This window comes from Poecilia formosa, unplaced genomic scaffold, assembly GCF_000485575.1.
Source record: "Poecilia formosa unplaced genomic scaffold, Poecilia_formosa-5.1.2 Scaffold151, whole genome shotgun sequence".
Classification (NCBI taxonomy): Eukaryota; Metazoa; Chordata; class Actinopteri; order Cyprinodontiformes; family Poeciliidae; genus Poecilia; species Poecilia formosa.
The window spans coordinates 504,745-525,976 of NW_006800090.1; the positions used below are offsets into that span (position 1 = coordinate 504,745).

A 21,232-nucleotide genomic window follows, 5' to 3' on the forward strand; every position below is an offset into this window, starting at 1 on the left:
TCTACAGTTTATACTCTGTGATAATGTGAGTTACTATTGATTGGTTGTGTTATTGTACTTGTATGAAGGACAAGATGCAGGTTTCCAATACTGCCTTGTAACACTAGTATTGTACTTGTTAGTACTGTTTTTGTAGATTAACATGTGCATACATAAATGTTTTAACTGGTAATTGTTGGTTTATTCACCTTTATCCATAGTAAATATCAAAATCTTTTAAATGCAGCCTAATTTAAAATTTAGAAAAATACAACCTTTAATCTGATTAATTAAAGGTTGAAATACAGATTTAGAGATTATAAAAGAAAAGTCTGACTACAAGAAGATAGCTGCTCACCAGAGTTGACCATGTAAGCAACCCATGTTTGCTTTTAAGAGGATGACAAGGAAGGTGGCAAAGAAAATCTCATTTTGGGGTCATTGAGCCTAAATTTAGCAGTGATTTTAAACATTTTGGAGGGTGGATTTAAGTTTTTTTGCCTTTTCCAGTGCCAGGCAAACCCACTATGATGATCAGCACCACCATGGGAAATACGGCGCTCATCCAGTGGCAGCCGCCTAAGGAAATGGTGGGCGAGCTGATGGGCTACCAGCTGCAGTACAAGCGCACCGACGAAGAGACCTTCACCTCACTGGAGCTGAGCAAAACTAAAGATCACCACACCGTCACCGAGCTGCACAAAGGAGCGACCTACATCTTCCGGCTCAGCGCCCGGAACCGCGCCGGCGCCGGCGAGGCCTACGTGAAGGAGATCAGCACGGCTGAAGACCTGCCCACAGGGTTCCCGCTCAACCTCAAGGTGACGGGGCTCACCCAGTCGAGCACGCAGCTCACCTGGGAGCCTCCAAGCCTGAAGGAACGGAACGGCAAGATAATTTACTACAAGGTGGTGTACAAAGACATAAACAATCAGCAAGACAACATCAGCAACACCACGAAAACAAACCTGACCATCGAGGGACTGAACCCAGACACCACCTATGACATCCGCGTTCAGGCTTTCACCAGCAAGGGGGGCGGCCCCCTGAGCCCCAGCATCCAGAGCAGGACCATGTCGAACGGTAGGGCATGTATTCATACACACCTCACCAATGTTTGCTTTGAAAACATGACATCAGGGCTTTAAGCCCTCATGTGATCATACTACGCCATTCGTCCGTCAACAAGTCCATGTGTTTCATAACATTTGCTGGCGCCTTAACTTCTGCAGGGGACCAGTTTTGTCTCCATCTGTGCCACGTCTGTCTCATCTTCGTCTCAGTGTACCGCAGCTCTGTTTATTGATTTACAGAGTGCTAATCTCATTACACGCTACAGTCACATTACCACGCATCCTCATCCTCCATCCCATTACACATAAATCTAAAGCGTACCCAGCACATACCTCCTTGTGTGTTTTATAATCTTATAAACCTAAGATTTCTTATTAATTAGTGGATTGGTGCCTATTTTAAGACACAGGTTGCCTTCTCTACTGTCGCATAACTTCCAGTGATCTCTGAGATCTCAGTCTGTTGGAAAACTATTCATACCACTTCAACTTTTTGAAGTTGAAAGACAGGAATATGTGGTATTCAATTTTTCAGAATGAGCTGCTTTATGGCGTCTTGTCATTTTAAATCCAAATAAGCTGCTTCTAGCCACGCCCCCCAACTCAACGTTTACACTCGCAGTGAAACTGACAGCACAGATGCGCAATTATACAACTGTACATCTTTGAAAAGCAAAAGTAGAGCCTCCTGCACAAACAACTAGAATGCAGAAAGTGGTTTCAGGATGGTAGGTCAGCAGCAAAATACTTGTCTTTTCCAGAAGCCATTGTACAGAGCATACAGCAGTAAAAGCAGCTGACCAAATGTGCTGGAACTCATCAGGTTGCTAGGTGGCGATGCAGTGCCCATCGATCATGACGTAATAGTCAAACAGCTTTTTTTCCAGGCACCAAAAACATTAATTTATTGCCAATAAGTGGTTGGGCATGCTTGGACTATACTTCCAGACCCAGCTGGAAGTATAAAAAGGTGCAAATGGTAAAATTTGTATAATAGTCCCCCTTTAAATCAAAATCCAAAACCTTCCCCCTCAACTACACTTTACAATTTATTTACATCCCGAATTAGGTTCATATTTGGTCTTCTGGTATTTTTCCAGTAGTATTCCCAAGCCAATAAATATTTGTTGATATATATATTTTTTACTTAAGATAATAATTTTATCTTTGCAGATTTCCCAACCCTTAACTTTGGTGTCAAGGCAGTCACAAAAACCTCTGTGTTACTCACCTGGGACCTGCCAGAAAACTACAAATCCGAGGCTCCATTTAAGGTACGTGACAGTCAAAATTATCTGAAATATCACGGGAAAAGTTGGCTTCTTATCACTTCCTTACATGTGAGTGTAACCTCAAGTTTTCTCCCACTTTGTTCTTGCAGATCTTGTACAACCAACAGAGTGTGGAGGTGAAGGGAAACCAAAAAAGGAAGCTGATCACACATCTGCAGCCAGACACCGACTACTCGTTTGTGCTCACAAGCAGGGGCATCATCGCTGGCGGCCTCCAGCAGCAGGTGTCCATCCGCACGGCCCCTGACCTGATTAAAGCCACACCCGTCTCACAAACGCCTCACGATGGCAAAATGATCATCAGCCTGCCAAAAGTCCAGACGACCACCCGCGTCAGGTCAGTTATATATGTAGCACCATTCACACCCCCAAATGCCACAAACTTTCAGTAGCATAAGCATTGTCAGTATAATAAAAAAATGCAAACTGTTGTAGTTTGCTGGTGTGAGCATGATGTCTCCATTCAGAGGTTTTTCCATCCCACTGGGGGAAGGCCCTGAGGCTCACCCAGAATGCACCGGAGGGAATTTAGGGACTTTACATCCATTCTGGCCTAGAAATCCCGCGGGACGCCCTACAATGAACCGGAGAATAAACAATATGGTTCATGAATAATAGATGCATTTTGGCTGTAAAGACACCTATTACAGGTGCATCTTAATAAGTTAAAATAGCATCATAATGTTGATTAATTTCAGTAGTTCTGTTCAAAAAGGTAAACTCTATATTGATGTATTACAGGTTCGCACAGATGCATGAAATCCTTGAAAATGCTTGAGTTTCTGAGGCATTTCCAAGGTTTTGAAAGTGCTTGATTTTTGTATAAAGTCTTTGAATGTGTGTGATATTCAAACTGCACAGTTTTGTAATAAAGTGCAATCTATTGATTAAAAGCCTAAATTTGGAAAGCGTTACAGTTGAAGCCACATATTTTTATATTCCTAATAGAAAGACTGACAGTTTTTTCCACTCTCTGACTAAACTTCTCTTGTTTTTAGCCAGTTAGAATTACCAAAAAGTATTTGATGGGACGTAAAAAAAATGTTCTTACGTTTTAGTTTAGCTTGTGCCTGCCGTAGAATGTCAGATAGTATCACAAGATATTATTAACAACAGCAATAAATGATATGTGATAGTAAATTGCAACTGTCTAATTTAGTTAATCGTTGCCAATGTGTGGTGCTGGAAAAGTTTGAAAACTTACCTTGAAAAGTGCTTAAATTTTACTGTGGGAAAAGTGAATGAACCCTGGTGTGGTGTGAAAAGGAATTGGGCTGTTCAGACTGTCACCTATGAGAAAATAATCAAATTCTCAAAGCACCGACTCCAGCCAAAACCCAGATGATGATAGTGCATCTTCACAAAACTCTTGCAAAACTTCTTTTAATACCACAATTTTTCCTTCCACTCAACTTTCCATCACTTCTTCAGTAATAACGTGATAGCTGCTGTTGGACAAATGTCTGTATCTGTTCCCCATTTAGTGAGCTAAACAAAACATTTAGATCTTATGTTATTTGTAATAGAATTTTCTGGGAAGCTGAATTAGATTTTTTTTATGTGCTGTAAGTGATAAACATTTTGTTGTATTTTATTCATAATTTTTTTTATTTTATTCATATAAAATAATGTAGTCTTACTTTCCATAAGGAAGGGTTGTGCAGATCATTGCAGATTCAAAGTTTAAAAAGGGTTTTGCTCATTTGCCTTATTAGAAGAAATGCATCCAGTTCATTTCTAAGCAGTAAGAACAGGATTTGGGTCAGTCTTTCTTTGAGAGCGCTTGCTGCATTTTGCCAATTTCAGTAAATTAATTAAAAGCTGATTTTGATCCACCAAAGTCAGCTTCAGAGTGAAACCCATTGGATAGACGAGGTCATATTAAAGGAAATGGAAAAGGTGTATTTATAAAGGATGAATACGTTGTAGTTTTAATTGTAAAAAGGTTTTAATCTAAATTAAAATAAAAAGTTTCCATCTGTGTTGGTTACTCTGAAAAGTCAGAAGCTTCTCAAGATGAGCTGCAGGAAAAATACCAGCATCTGATCGATAGCGAAGCGCTGCTCCAACTCTTAAACCGCAGCTTTTACTCTCTGAAAGCTGATGATAATTTAGACTTAACATCAGGCTGAGCTGTTTTCTTTTGACGTAAATTGTTAAGAGCTGCTAAGAGCCGGGTAAAGCCTTTACCTTTATGTACACACACTCGCACAGTTACGGCCATGTCAGAGGAGCGCGGCGAGTTGATTGGTGTAAAGATTACGGTGCTGTCAAGTCCGGGCCAGGTCCAGCTCAGACTGACAGACGGAGCGGGTTGGCGATGGGGGGGATGGAGGGGTCGAGGGGTGTGTTGGCTTGTGTTGGTGAGGAGCCGCCTTGTTATACACGTCTTCTTCTTCCACTCCCGGACTTGAGTGACTGTTGAATCACAGATGCGAAGCAGGGAGGAGGAGGAGGAGGAGGGGGAGGAGGAGGAGGAGAAGAGGCAGCTGCTTTCACTGTCAGCAGCAGCTCGTTTTACAAAATGCCGCAGTGGAGAGAAAACTTTGAGCCGAGAGAAAACAGTCAGGGCTTGACAGCGAGATGGAGCCAACGCAAATACAAACACGGAAACATGAGTGCTTTGTGTGCTCTCGCATGTATGCTCGTTGAGTCGGTACCTAACCTCCTCAGTTTGACCCTCCCCAATGACGTCCTTCATTTCCATCCATCTGAGTCGTCGCAACAGCAGCACAGAAACACATACTTGCTCTTATTAACCTCAGGAATCCTACAGGGATCTCCATTAGCTGAAGGCTCCCCTCCACTGAATGGTGTTTGTTCCGGTCCGTGTGGCAGATGTTCTTAGCGTTTAGCCATTAATTGGGGAACGCAGCGCCAATCTGCTGGAGTTCGACCTTGGTTGGACTCACTTGTGCGGTGGCGTCGTTCCAACAAAACCATCTCCAACTCTCCAAATGTCTCGACTGAGTCATGCTTTGTTTACTGAGGCTTTATTTTTATTTTGTTTCATTCCTCATCAGATGGTTTTACATCGTCGTGGTGCCACAAACCCAATCGATGCAGCGGTGGAAGAGCCCAGACGAGGTGGACCTGGAAGAGGTGAGTGCCAGGCGGGGGGCTGATTGGCTAATGTTCCCAGGTTACGGGGGTCACGGATAGCATTTTCCGCTCCAACTGGGTGGAGAGTCGCCGGTGGCAGCCAATTAGCTCTACCTTCCTGAGCTCAGGGAGGAAGAGATATTAAACTGTGAGTCACTCAGGTAGGAGGGGAGTCTCCTGATTGGATGCCAGGTCTGCAAACAGCAGCCATCTGTCGAATAAAACCATTTCAGATCATAGTATTAATGTGTAACAAGTGATGTAGGGCTTCATTTTATATTCTTTTGCAAGTAATACCTACAAATTTCTCTCTACTTTTGCATCTATTGGCACCTCTGGTAAGGATATGCAAATTAATTAATATGTTATGACAGTAACATTCTGAGACATAACACTTTTTAAAAAAATCTAAGCTTTTGAGCACATTATAAGTAAACATTTCAAGTAAACATCTTGTGACCCATGGTTAAAAACAATTGGGATCAAGATTTAGACCCCAAACATCCAATACAATCTGCAATAAAATAATTTACAAGATATAAAATCAGCCTCCTTCCACAAATATCAGTCCACAAAAAAGACAACAAAACTTGCAAGATGACTAAAAGGAAGTAGTGCAAGCCAAAATGATAATGTTGTCCTATGGATCTGTCACAATAGCAAATATCGCTGGACGACAAATTATTCCAGTAATTATTGCAATGAATTATCATATTGTTGTTTTGAGGACATTTTCAATTCATCTATTGGTAATGGCATAACAATGTAAGTTCACTTTTTCAAAGACTAATAAACTTTAATTTATCAAAGAGCACTTAGCCTTGGAACTGGAAGACACTTAAAATATCCAAAATAAAAACAAAAATGTTAAATAAAACAGAAATAAAAGTCCACTTACAACTGAAACCATGAATAAAAAATCAATTATGAGGTCTCTGAACAAATGAAAACAGAAATTATTGAGCTTATTTTACTTTATCAGCTGATAATTTGCTTATTGTGACAGGCTTAGCAACAGGTGTGTAATGCAGATGCACTCTGGTCGAGGCTTCCTGTCTTCTCATAAACTTTTATATGACTGCCTAATTTATTTATTTGTTGTTGAATAATGATGCCACTTAGTCATGGGGGAGTTTAGGCCTACATGGCTGAATAATAATGGCAGGAGGTTTAAGTAAACTTGGAGATCTGAATCACCATTGCTCAAGGTCTCCCTTTAGGAATAATGGAGGAGACAGAGAGGGAAAGAGATGGGACTCCCTGAGTCATTAAACACGGAGCAGGCCATTGTCTCCTCCCTCCAACATAATGATTTAATAAAGCTACATCTGGAGCGGCACACGAGACATCAGTGACAGGAAACAAAATGCTGCTGAAAAACACAATGCCGCAGTGCTGTACACTCCCGCTCATATATTAACCAGGCTGGCAGTCATGGTGAGATTGTGTGCTCCACTAAGTGCTAATTGCTCACTTCGTAGCTTGGCTGCATTGTTTGCCGTCGTGCCAGCGTGCAAAGGGCATTTTAGCACTGTGGAGTCATTATCTTTTACTGAGCAGCACAGTCAAACCTGGACATACACTGTCGATGCAAAGGCTTTGTTTTTCTGAGATACCAGGAGTTCAGACGCTTTGATTTGCCTCATATATGCTAGTTTAGAGTTTCTTAACGATGGGCCACAGTCTTTCATCTTTTAGATGTGTCGCTGCTCCATCACACCTGATTAAAATGATTGCATTACCTCTTCGGCATGCTGTCAAAGTCCTGCAGGAACCTGTTAATCACCTGCAGGACAGTGCACCCCTGAGGGCCAGGGCGAACAAACCCTGCACTAGTTTCTGCTAAAACGTAACCCTGAGCTGATGCCACAGCCTGAATGCTGTACTTTGGCAGGTTGTCAGGTCTCAGGGGTCATCTCACTTGGGCTCTGTTGCTAATTTTAAACCATAACCTTTCCACTTTGCCTCCTTCCCCCAGCTGCTCAGGTTCAGTGAAGGTCCGATGCTGAGGCGCAGACGCCACGTGGAGTCCCCCAGGGCATATGTTGCAGCCAAATTGACTCATCTGCCGCCAACCTTTACGCTGGGTGATGACCAGGACTACATGGGTTTCAAAAACAAGCCCCTAACTAACATGCAGGAGTTCCAATGGTTTGTCGTTGCGGTACTACGAAACGAGGGGACGGACGGCACAGCTAGTTATGTAAGTTACATCCTTCTTCTCTACCTGGACCAGGGCAGATGGTTGGACCTTGCATTGTACTCTCTAGACCAGCAGTTCTCAAAAATCAGACTCAGGCTGAGCGGTTTGTCAGATCTAATACCATATTTCTAGGGGACCCAGCTACTATAGCAGTGGTTGGTAATGACATGAAAAGCAAAGCACTTTATTTATGGAAGGAGGACAAAACTTTCTGTAAATTTTGCCCACACTTTTATGAGCTGAATTATCAACAAGTCCTATCAAAACAGAAACTAAGCAAGCTAACATTAGCCTAGCAGCTGTACTAATATGTAGATCTATTCACATATAGGTCTACATATGGATGTGTAAATTTAAAGGGGCTTCTGCTTAAACCCTTTAAAGAAGTATGTAATATGTTCAGATTTTCCATCTGTCATTTATTTACAGTGCTGTTAGCAAGTTTTTGCCTTGCTATATATTTGTTATGGATTTTGGTCACACTTATGGTTTTCACTCTACTGAATACATTTTAATTTCAGATAAATCCATAACTCCGTTTCAATGATGATTAAATTCCACCAAAGTGATGCAATTTCAGCCCACTCTTCTTTGCCGAATTTTGATTCAGCCACAAGGAAGGCCTTTGAGCAATAATGGTTTGTTTATTACATGCTACAGCATTTAAATCAGATTTTAATAAGGATTTTTACCAAAACAGGCTAAATAAGCCGAGTGTGCCTGAGGTTAAGGTCATATAAATTAATACCCAGACATAATTCTTTTGAATCTCTTGCAAAAGTGAAGGTACAGAAAGCAATCCAGGTCTTGAAGCAACGCCGAACAATCATGTTTGATTATCACCATTATATTTTATTGTCTGAAAAGTTGTTTCATGTCAGATGTAATGATACGCAGACTTTTCAAAATGTTCCACAGAATATTTTCCTCAAATTAAGTCTGTTGGATCATCAAAGTAATATAAAGCAAATGTATCCTCCCAGGGATTTTTTGCCTGGCTTCTTTTTTAGTGTTGAATCATGAACACTGACCCGTAATTGAGGCGAGTGAGGCATGCAGTGCTTTAGATCTTGTTCTGGGTCTTTTTGTGACTTCCTGGATGGTTCTTTGATGCTCTCTGGAAGTAATTGTAGTTGGCCTGGAAATCTGACTTGATCAGGCAGGTGTGGTAGTAATTAGGTACTTGGTGTTGCTTGTGAAATTGAACAAGAAAAGGTAATACATTTTCAAATAGATTTACACAAATTATCTTTCTGACATTAAAGGTGACCTATTATGCTTCCTTGAACAGGTTTATCATATTTATTATATTTATTATATTATTATATTGTATTTATTGTACATAATTATTCTTAGATAATGAGATTTTGGTCTGGTCAGTTCTGCCAATTTTGATCTCCCTTCAGAATGAGCTGCTTTAATTTCCAAGTAAGCTGCTGCTCCAACTCAGTGTTTACACTCACACATGAAAATGGCTGCAAACAACCGCCATTTACATAACTTTGAAAAGCAGAAGCGGAGCCTCCTGCACAACCAACAAAAATGCAGCCAGTGGTTTCTGAATGGTAAGTCAACAAAGCAGCAATAAAACAAACTGACCAAATGTCCTGGAACTCAGCTTGGGTTGCTAGGTAACAGACTGGGCTTGGCTGGCATTGCTAGGTGACGGACACTCCCTGCTGATTTGTAACATTTTGAAACGGCTCATTTTACCGACACCAAAAAACATTAATTTATTGCCAAAAACCAGGTGGGTGTTTTTGGGGACATTTAAGCGCGCTGGCTGTTTTTAGAAGCACTAAGTAAGTAAATAAAAGTACAAAAACTTCAGAAGTCAGTCTGCTTTTTCCTTCTGTATGTTATAATCATCCCTGGGTATCTTGCTTTTATCTTACTTGTTAATTAGGAGACACATTTAGTCTAAAGAAATTAACTTTATTTGTTGGGGCATGAATGGTAATCATGTTTTGGATGAATTGCCTTCTTAAAATTAAAGTGGCCATTATCCTCCACTGTCTAAAATGAACAACAAACATTTTTCAGTGTAAGTTGTCCTTTTCTTTTTGCTTGCTCATCAAGGTTAATTAATTTCAGGTTAACTTGATCACCCATCATCAAACTCTCACCACTTTCCAGCCTATAGCGTTTGGAAAACAGCTGCGATCAGACAAAGTGGTTGTTTGTTTTCTTCTCTCCACTTAGCCTTTATTGTAGCAGCCTCTAAGAGATATTACAGCTTGTCCTGATAACTCCCTTATCGGTTGACAACGACATCAGAGATCCAGCTCTGGCTTCCCTGCAGCCAGCAGGGGCCCCATCCAGATGACTTAGCAATGCTAATACAGGCCTCTTGGCTTGCTAAGTGGCGGCACTGTGCGCTTGTCGAGCAGCGCTAACATGGAGGCCCGTGTCTCTGTGGGACGGTCTGGGCTGAACTTCACTGCAGGAGGAATGAGAGTCTGCGATTGCTCTGGGCTCCTCTGCTACCCCGGACATGCATATTCAGCAGCTGGGCCCTTGACGACCAGAGAGGGAGAGTCCTTCATGTCTTAAACTGAATCTCAGACTTTTTACCTATTTCTTGCTTTCTTTCCTTCCACTCCCTCCTTTGAGCTCTTTTTCCCGTCCGCTCTCCACCGTGAAGACGGCAGAGGAGATCGATTATTGCGGTTGGAGTTAAGAGGGAGACGAGGACCCGGTCACAGGGCCGAGACAGTCCGTAAGGCAGGCCTGATTCCCTTGAAGCGCTGCTTTACATGTCCCTAAAGCCCCCCGCGTCCCCCATGTAATCCCTCCACTCTGAGAAGGCCACGGACGTGCAAGGGAGGCAGTCCTGGCCAGCTATGATATATCTTACTTCAAAGAAAATCCTTAAATCCCATCGTTGCGCAGGACTCTCGCCACACCTGCACGGCACAGCAAGTTGGATCAGAAGAGCTCAAAAACGCTTTCTTTCCTCAAACTGACAGGAAGTTACCGGTACTCACCTTTTAAACTGGACCACTTAGATTTATTGGGCTCCACTCACAGGGTGGGTCAATTAGTAATTTGCAATAAACCTGATACAAATTACAAGTAGGGGTGGGAATTTATTGTGTCTTTTATCATTTATTGCGATACATTTCTTGTCATCATAAGAATTTTGATTTATTGTTGTCACAATAAATCCCATTTAACATTTAAAATAGTTTTACTATTTTCTCCAGTTTGTTCAGTGAAATCATCAAAAAATCCGAATGAGAGCATCAATAAATATAATTCAATTTGAAAATATGATTAAATGCAGTTCTTGTGTGGAACTCAGTGATACAAATCATACTTTTTAAATAATTGAAATGGGAATGTTTTTCAAGAGCAGTACTTATGTTTGTGGCACTATGAATACATTTACAGCCATACAGTTACATAAAACAGAAGCTATAACTAACTTATCATTTTTATCAATCACTATCACAATTTCACCACATAATATTGTGATAAAACTGTAAGTTCATATCGCCAACAACTAATTGCATGTTTTCATTTCCTAAATAATACATTGTTGAGACATGCGTTGTGTTTTTGTTGACACCAAAGATGAACTTAACATTTCCAGAGTTCTGTTAGCTCTTTCTGACAGTATTTTGGAGAAGATCCTTTTTCTGCTTTTTTCAGCCTGTTAGAGCATTGAGCTGTAACAGACGCTGAATAAATACTTAAAGTTCTTCAAATTAGCCAAAACGTGTGGCTGTAATTAAAACTAATGAATGAAATCTAATTATTTCTTAGTTTGAACTGTACATATGCTGTCTGCCAACAGCTATTCAAAACGTGTCATCCTGGGAAATTGGTTATCATCCAATACAAAGTGGATTTTTAATATATTTCACATCTCGACCACACACTTTATTAAATTTTATCAGTATTTTATGTGACCAAGTTAAAGTATCACCAATCTGACTGAGCTGGAACTATTTTGTAAAAAACAATTGTGTGCTAAACTGATTGAGATCGACGTTGCATCTCCAGTTGGACTACTTTGTGTTTGCCTATCGCATTAAATCCTAATAAAATACATTGAAGTTTGCACTTGTAATGTCACTAAACATGAAAAATTACACAGAGTACGCAGATTTTGGTACAATACACTGTAGTTTTGAAATAACGAGCCCACTCCAGAGCATCCATTGTTTGTGTAGTCTGTCACTGATTGCAGCACAACTCCTGTCAGTCAGACGCCGCAGCGGTGTTTGTTTTTGTTGGCCCCCACGCGGCATTTGCAGACGTTTTATTACCAAAGGCGCTGGGTAGAAGAAGAAGAAGAAGAAGGTGAAGTGTGCAGCAGGCAGATGCTGCCTGGAGCAGGATCTTCACCCGACCCAGGAGAATAAAACAACAAGTAGTGGAATAAATGACTTGTGTCTTTACTAGGCTTCCACAAACTCCCCTAGTGTGGATCAAACGGGACCGCCAGGGTTTAATAAGCCCTCGTATATCAATGGCCACAAGCAGCCGCTAGTGGTTGAAGAGAGTCTGAGAACGGAGGGGGAGCAAGCGAGAGAAAGGAGAGGAGAATGCGCCTCCATGTCTCCCCAGCACCAAAGGCGGATAAACAAGCCGGGGGAAGTGTGAAATAAGATGATAGATGCTGGGTGTGTATAAACAGTATCATTTAATGCGAAAAGAGACTGAGGGAGGAAGGAGAAAGAACTACTGTGTGATCTGAGGCAGAGAGGAGGGGTGGTGCTGGAGTGCAACAGAGAGGACGGGATGTTTTCCTCTTTTTTCCCCCCATTTCTGCCTTGTGTCCAGTCCAGCCTGTGAAGCTCCGATGAGACGAAGCGAACCGACAGCAGAGGAGGTGATTGTTCCACCGTGTGCTGTCCTCGTGATAAGAGAAAAAGTCAGGATTTGGCAGAGAGAGGAACCCAAACCGAGCGATCAGATTTGCTCTTTGGAGTTTTATCCAAGCATCTGTATTCTCCTCACTCTCGTGGAGAGTTTGCTTTGTAGCGCTAATTCTGTTGCTTCAAGCTCCAAACACCCCGAACACTGAAGACAAGCTGCTGTTAAAATTTAAAAGGCTCAAACGAACAGTATCAAGAGGGGGATTATGAAAACAAGATGCTTTTTGTGGGGTTTTTTTTGTTGTTGTTTTTTTAATATGGCTGAAACAATTAATCATGTTAATTGTGTTTAATCGATTATGGAACTAATTTAGTAAACAATTATAGGATAGAAAGAAGAGTTGAAGGGGAGAGGGGACTATGAAAACACGATATCTGAGGTGTTTTTGTAGTTTTTTCGAGTAGGGCTGAAACGATCAATCGTATTAATTGTGATTAATCAATTACTGGCATTATTGTCAACTAATTTAGGGATCAGTTATCTGTCAATTGGAGTATACCGACAATAAAAAAAACTGCAATTTGCTTAAAGGACAACATAAAAATGTACAACAATATACACATTTTGCATATAATATAAAAAAAAACTTTCTTCGTCTGTAAATATGTTCCTCAGGTACATTTTTAGCTGCACTTGGTTCGTATTTACTAAAATAAATCTACTCTTTAGCACTTTTTCCTGTCCAGCTATTAATTGATTAACACACACACACAAAAAAAAAAATCAACAGATCAGCCCGACACTGTACTGATGTTAAGTCGAACAGAAAAGGCTGAGCTTTTCAATATGTTGATGTTAAAATCATTGTTTTAGCTGCAGATGCTTCCTTTGCTACAGATGATCAAGCATACAGTAAAGGAATGCTATGTTATTGGATTTTAGGCAAGAAAATATTCATTTTCTTATTTAAAAAAGAAATTTAATTGTGTTTATTTGCATTAAAGTTTAGGTATTTATCTGAAAATCTTCAGAATGTGGCCTTTCGTTAATCCGATTAATCTAATCAATAATAATTATTTTAGTAATAATTATTATTACTAAAATAATAATTAAGTGCATCTCTAGTTTTGAGTGTCTTCAGGTGCAGCTTTTTGAGGGTGGCAGCTAGCATTGTTTATCTAGCGGCTAGCATCTTCTCCCAGAGATGGCGCCTCCAGTTGTCTGGATGCTTTTTATGTATTGATGCTCTAGTTTATTTATGAAGGACAAGCTGAAGAAAAAGAATTACCAAAGCGGCGCCCAATGCATTTTACATTTGTAGACACCAATCAGGCTAAAAGTCGAAGCCCCTGATGGTTGAAGAGGGAAACATGGATCTTCTTGTTGTAAAGGGTTGCAGGGATTCATTCTGAGCAAACGCTGATGTGTTTCATTGGGATTTGGAGACAAAAAAAGATGAACTAAACCCAGTTTCACTTTGGTTTAGTTCTGGACTTTAACTCAGTCTGCAAAGAAGAAAAGAATTTGGAAACATTCCAGACCTAAGTCACTTTCCTGATGTCTAAAAGTTGTCTATGCTTCTTTCTGTCCTTCCTTCCACATGTCCTTTCTGTCTTGTTCCTTACTTCTTTCCTTCCATCCTTTTGTCCCACTGCCATTCTTTCTGTCCTTTGTGTTTCACCACCATTATATCCTTGATGTGTCCTCCCACTCTTTTTACTGTTCCTTGTGTCCTAAATCTATTTGTTCCTTTCTTCCTTTGTCACACTTTCTTCCATGTATTTATCTCTTTCTGCCATATAGTCGAATCTCCGGCCTCATTTCATTTCCATCCATCCATCTTTTTTCCAATTTCTATATTTCAAATCTGTCCGCTGCCTTAAGCTCATTTGTGATCTTCAGTATTTTATATGTAAAATGAGTGTAAAACACTGAGTACTCACGGAAATTATGATGCTATATTTCTTAAATGACTTTCCACGGCGTACTTAGGCCACGCAGAATGTCTTTTGTGGGTTTTTATAGTACTATTAGATGTAATTCGACATTTTCCATCCTGTATTTTGGGATTTCAGGGGATTTATTGCAAACTCCGCTTATAACTGTGTTTGAAATGAAGGCTTGGCATTCAGACAGCTCAAGAGCAAGGAGGAAGTGCCCTTTCTGCTGCTGAATGACTGGCGGGACATGCAAGGATGAAACTGAATGAAGGAAAAAAGCACAAAGGAGAAACTGCAGGACAAGACGAAGGGTAGACGGTACCCTGTAGCCACGTTTCTGTTTCTCACAGAGAAAGACAGATATATTTTATTTCTCCTACTTTTTGTCACTAAAATCTTGTTGCCCGCCCTCTCCATGTCTTTCACTTTGTCACGCAGTGTGAAGGGACTGTGTGGGCTCCTCGGGACCCCTGGGGTGGCGGCGGAAGTTGTGGATACATAGCAGGCGTCTGTGCATGTTTGTTTGTTTGTCCTGTCTGGCGCTTGCCCTGCAGCTTATTTAAGCCACTTTACGGGAGGCGAGGGAGCCAGGGGGGTCAGCAGCGAGTCGCAACAAATGCGCACATGCTGCGTGCGGCAGATCTACGGGAGAGGATTGGGGCCACTGGGAAAGAAAGAAAAGATTCAGACTTTTAACTAAGAATTCTGACTTTTCTCAAAATTGGACTTTTTTTCAGAATCAGAATTGTTTTAGTTGTTTATGTGCCATCAGTAGGCCTGTCACAATAACAAATTTTGCCAGACGATAAATTGTTCCACAAGTTATTGCGATAAATGATATTGTTGTTTTGAGGCCATGTTTAAGTGATGGTAGTATGGCAAAATAATAATGCAAGAGCACAATCTAAAAGATCGATAAGCTTTAAATTCTAATGAACTGAAACTGGAAGGCATTTTAGATATCCAAAATAAATAAAAAAACAACAAATGAAATGAATTCTGAAGTTTTTGTAAACAAAATTGACCTTTATTAGTGTGAGACCAAAGCACCAAACTGAAGACTTTTATCACCCTGTTTTTGGTAGAAAGAGAGAAAAAAGGAGAGAAACGATAAATCGTACCAATGGAAATTATTGACTTTGTTTTAATTTATCATGTGATTAATTGATTTGTTGATTATTGTGACAGGCCTAGCCATCAGGCAAAATAACTCAAACCTGTAAAATAAATTTGGGATGAGCTTTCAGTATGAATAAAATGCAGGTTTACAAAACCTGCATTTTTAATCACATAACTATTTCTTCTACAAGGAAGAAATAGTTATGTGATTATTTTTCACACACTAGCAACATAACTGACACACACCTAAGGATATCTGTCTATTTATTTGGATTTTGACATAGATTGACAGTATTAGATTTCAAGATTCTGACTTTTTTCTCATAATCAACAGTGTTTATGCACCATCAGGCAAATCTAGTCTTAAAACTCAAAGTTTTAGGGCAAGCTTTCAGTACAAATGAGATGCAGGTTTACAATTAATACAAGAAGGAAGAAATAGCTACATGATTTTTTTTTTCATGAACAACAACCCTCAAGTGACATAACCCTAAGATTTTTTTTGTTTTTTTTTTGTGGCCCTAATCTTCTTCCGTACATAACTCTTCCTCGAAGGATCTGGGGGTGGCGGAGGAGGGCGCCGCGTAGCCCATGGGCCGAGCTAGCTCACTGCTACCACGACACCTCTGTGTGTGTGTCTAGTTTTTCCGTGGCGTCTCTCATCGCCTCATCCCTCCCTCCTGTTCACTCACTGCGCCTCAAACACTCGGAAATCACACACGCTCTAGCTCTCTCTGCGGCTGCGACCTAGACAAACACGCTCACTTGTAGAGGCTCAAAGGAGTTTGACAAAAGGCTTTGAAAAACTGATGTTACACATACCCTCGCTCTAACAGATGCACACAAATAACCAAATACTCTTTCTAGAGACTAAAGCATCCATGGTTTCTACTGGCTGCTCCTTTTGCCGTAGGATTTAGCAGAAAAGTATTAAATCTTTATCCAATATCTCATTTTCGTTCTCAATTTTGTCTCATAAGATCAGTCTAGGAGCAACTCTGTAATCACTTTTAGACTTATAGAGTAAGCACTTGAGTTAAATTAGCTGAAAAAGACTTCTGAGAAGGATATAATGTGAAAAAAAGGAGTAACAAAGTGAAATAAATTACTGCTACTTCTTACACTCGAGCTCCTAAGTACTCAAACAAAGCTTATTGACAGCTGGAGCCTCCGGATCACCAGATAGGGTTTTTATAACGCTACAATATGGGACAAATCCCTGTTCAAGGTTTCCGTGTCCATCAATTTCTCCATTGAAGAGGCGTGAAAAGCTTCAATTTAGAGGCAAGTATGTTTGTAATTCCCATGAATTCCAAATATGTGATTGGGAATGGCAACTGGGATTCAAAAAGTCGGGCCTTATCCATCCGTATGTCGTGTCTAGACGCTTACCTTTGCATTCATAATTCAGCCATTGTGCTAGCGCTCATCACCTATCAGCCATCTCAGCGTCTTATTCAGGGGTTTGTCTCATTGGAGCGACAATCGCCTTATACTTTGGAGCGGCTACTTACGCTGCACTTTACGGAAATTGTAGTCAACGATTTTACAGAAGAACTATGGCGTTAACACATTTGAAAGACACACAACTTTTTATGAACCTTGAGAGCTCTGGTGGATCCAACTGCACATTGGAAAGAAACAAAAACAAACCATTTTCCTCCTACTACTTCCTGTCACTTTCTTCATGGTTTTCACTTTGAGTAACGTCCGGCTGTTGATCACGTGACTCGTGATTGGAAAAAAAAAAGGTGCTTCCATTGTAGTTTTAAAAAATAGATGTATTCTGTAAGGCCGAAAAATCACCTCATCCTAGAGCGGACTTTCTTTGATCAAAAAACGAGTTTTTCCATTAAGCAAGTTAATTTTAAAAATGTTGAATTCTGCAACTTAATGCTCAGAGGAAATGCAGCCAGTGAGTGAACCCTGAACCCTCCGTTGTCCGACTGCAGACAGAATTACGCGTCTATTCTGAGCTGTGAGGGACAACCTGACGTCTCTCACCATCTCTGACTCACCGTCAGCCTCACACATTCCTTCACACCCTCATGCCGTCTTTGTGATGCTCGGAGAGCCCAGGAGCGTTATTAGCTGCGTGACTGAGCTTTTATCAGATATTAGGGCTGTTCAAATGGATGATCCCACTGCACGGCCGTGACCAACAGACAAAAAGCCCTCTCTTTTTGTTCTGCTCCTGTCTGAAGCCACAGCTGCAGTTATTTGTTACTGCAGCAAAAAAGGGGGACATTTTCCCAGGATTCCCTGCAGGGCTGCGTCCCTAAGCCTCTTTCTGGGCCATCCCCATACAACAGGAAGCCCGGAGGTGTCGTCACACAGGCGGCGTCCCGCAGCGGCTCCGTTCTCCCTTCGCCTTTAGATAATGGGTTCCTCCCACGGGCGCTCGGAGCCGGAGCGAACCCGCCTCACTGTGTGTGTGTGTTTGTGAGAAATGACAAAAGTAAAGACGGTGCTATGTGAGCCGATGCTGTTTTTATGAAAATGTGAATCTTTTCGCTTTCCTGCTTGAGCTACCTCGCGTGTGTGCCGAACATCGGCGCGCGATTGAGACATGCTGCATCGCGCGCGCACTCATAATGTGAATTTTTCCGGCAGTTGCCCAAGAGTAAGAGAGATAACAGAACTATATGACAGAGGCGCAGGACTGTTTGAGCTCATCTCGGCTTATCTTTCCAATTAATATCTGCCTGTGTGCCAAAGAGCGGGCTGCTGCGCGGCTAATGATGCGGATTACCGCTGCCTGCTGCCCTGCCGCTCCCGCCGCATGCTGGGAGCCCAATTCCCTCCGAGGTCTGCGATCTGTCACTACTCCCTCCACCTGCACATCCCAGGAACACTCAATAGGTGGCACGCTGAGCTCTAACGACACACGCCTCCCTCTTTCTCGTCTGTCAGCTTGTTTTTCTCAGTTATTCTCTCTCTTCGTCACTCTTTTCTTTTTTTTCCCTCCTTTAAACACTGCATCGCTTTGTCTACTCGCGCTCCCTTAGAAACACTCTCACACACACCTACATGCCTCCCCGCCAGCCCTCCTCCACGCCGTAATTTGGAGACGTTAAGTGGAAAGATGTCTCATTTACAAGCAAGGTGGAAATGCACCCGCACCGTCACCTTCCTCCTCCTCCTCTTCTGTCTCCGTCACGGTGTGATCACTAATGAAGAAGGGATGAGTCCTCGTCTGTGCCCCCATTTATCTCAGCGAACCAAGGGATGCGTGCGCTCATCCCCACCTCCCTGTCTTTCCCCTCGCACCCCCGCTGCTGTCATCCAGCATCTCGGTTTGTTCAAACAGAAATACTCTTATAAAAAGAAATTAAATTAATCCAGTTGGTTTGTTCACAAGAAAAAGTGTCATGTAGGTTTCATCTAAACCACTTGTCAAACTCGAGGCCCGGGGGCCGAATGTGACCCGCCATCTAGACTCCAGACGCCAAATTACAATCAATCCAGAACAACCAAATCAAGAGATCCCTGTAGCTTTTTTTGCGCTGATGCATAATTGTGAGTTTTCCGCAAATTTTGCGCAAAAATGATGAAAAACATCAGGTTTAAGTGATGCTAACTCCCACCTGCAGGAGGCAGTATTCCTCACATCTACTACTCTGCTGCCTCGATGTCAAGTCTACTAGATGTCAAGTCATAATCGATACAGTGAGTCACGTGTAACGTCATTTCTAAGCGGAAATATTGCAAAATTCCTTGCAAACTTTTCTAAATTTGCACCACAAAATTGCAAAATCCTGGAAAGACTGATCTGTGTAGATATTTCATATTTAATTTTATGAAGTACTTATGGCGTGCAGAGTTATTTAACAAAGGAAATCTGTGGAATATTATATAAAATCAGAGCCGCTTAATATTTGGGGGAAAAAAAATTAATTGCAATATCAATGCAATATTGCCCATTTTATGAACTTTAACATCTTGATCGCTGAAATCTAGATAATATCTGGGATCCAACAGCAGGGATGATCCACCAATTCACCAGATATACGATTAGAGCCTCAGAGAGATTGCAGGTCATCTCATCTAGTCTTTTGAGTTTCAATTCTAAGCATATTGATATTGTGACTCAATATATTGTTCAGCTCTACATAAAGACCAATAAAAGAAACAAATATGAGAAAGATTTGTTCCTAAATGAGGGGAAGCCACAAAGGCTCACTGCTGAGAAGCTGAATGTTAACAGAATTTCAAGTTTGGTGGAAGGAAAAAGTGTGGAAGAAAAATAACTTCATTAATTAAAAATCCTTTCTAATCTGAATCTAATGGATCCATATAGTATAATACTACACATTGATAATTAATTGAGAAGGCATCTGTATTAATAATAAGACCATCTGCTCTGATCACAGATAGTTGTTGATTAATCTTCAGTTTTCTGCGGTGAGTACTGAAGTAAACACTGTTTGTTTTTCTCCCAACAGATGACCTTTTCGTCCAGCCCTTACTCTGAGCGAATCCAGATCCCAAAACCGGTGGCCAGCATTGGGGATCAGCCTGAGATGTTGTGGGTCATGGGCCCCGTGCTGGCAGTGGTCGTCATCATCATCATCGTCATCGCCATCCTTCTGTTTAAAAAGTACGTTGCTTTTGGCTTTCACTCCTGTGCTTTTCTTTAGGTGAAACGACAGCAAAGTCGGCGATTAAAGGTTTCTGTTGGATTCATATAAAAAAAAATAAATTGCTTGAACTGCTCACAAACAAAACAATAAGACCAGTTTCTCCGACTGTAGAATTCAACATTGAGAGAGAGAGAGATGAGATTGATTTGTGTCTCAGACAAAGAGATTTCGGCCCACTTGGCAGTTGTCAACAATGCCGTGTTAAGTGTCAGATGAACTGGCAGCTGACATACCTGCTTTAATAAAATCGCAGCCTGGCTGTCAAACGTGCTTAGGGTGGGAGTGAAAAATGTGTTTTGGCAACACCATTGGTCACTTCAGAAAAAGAAACAGACGGCAGCAGCAGAGGGCTTAGCTAAAAGCTCAGTCAATATCTCTTTAAAGCGCTTGAGCTGCCCCTGTGCAGAGCACCATGATTAGAAACAGGTGCTGTGGAGAGTCGGGCTCCTCTCACTGTCTCTGTTCTCCTTCTTGAGCTCTAATTGCGCCTTTTCAGTCGTTCATGTGTTAATACATGATTTTTTACGCTTCAAAAACGAAATATTACCAAGTATTTTCAGTTAGTTTCTAACACAAATACTTAAAATAAGACAAATGTAGCTTACAAGTAAGTTTCCAGTCTGTTTTAAGTCAATAATTCCTTCATCAATGAAAAAGTACTAGTTCCATTGGGAGATTATTTCACTCATAATAAGACATTTTTCCCACGTTATAAGTGAAATAATCGGCCTGTGGAACCAGTAATTTTCTATCAGTATTAGGAAATTATTGACAAGCTCAAAAGTTAGTTTTCTCTTACTTCAAATGTTCTACGATTCCGTATTTTAAAAATGCAAATAAACAAATCATTCAATAAAATGTTTCAATCAGAAAATAAACATTCCATTTGTAGCAAAGGATGCATCTGCAACTAAAAACATCAACATGTGAAAAGTTCAGATCTTTCTGCTTGACAATTCAACGTAGGGTATTTTTCAGATTAGCAGATTAAGAATTGGATAACAAAAGGCTATTAACAGCACATTCTCTTATTTTTTAACAGAATTTGAACCAG

The 21,232-nt window shown here is 41.0% G+C and overlaps 1 protein-coding gene across 17 annotated transcripts in view; it reads left to right on the plus strand.

The window, feature by feature from the left end:
- Window positions 1–21,232, plus strand: part of LOC103146054 (receptor-type tyrosine-protein phosphatase F) — a 238,871-nt gene that overhangs the window by 176,287 nt on the left and 41,352 nt on the right. For all 17 annotated transcript variants that reach the window (XM_016677236.1, XM_016677243.1, XM_016677239.1 and 14 more), the window contains 6 exons: window positions 490–1,062; window positions 2,226–2,326; window positions 2,434–2,681; window positions 5,368–5,446; window positions 7,425–7,649; window positions 19,981–20,135. In XM_016677236.1, coding sequence (XP_016532722.1) covers window positions 490–1,062; window positions 2,226–2,326; window positions 2,434–2,681; window positions 5,368–5,446; window positions 7,425–7,649; window positions 19,981–20,135 — 1,381 coding nt within the window. The remainder of the gene's footprint in view (window positions 1–489; window positions 1,063–2,225; window positions 2,327–2,433; window positions 2,682–5,367; window positions 5,447–7,424; window positions 7,650–19,980; window positions 20,136–21,232) is intronic.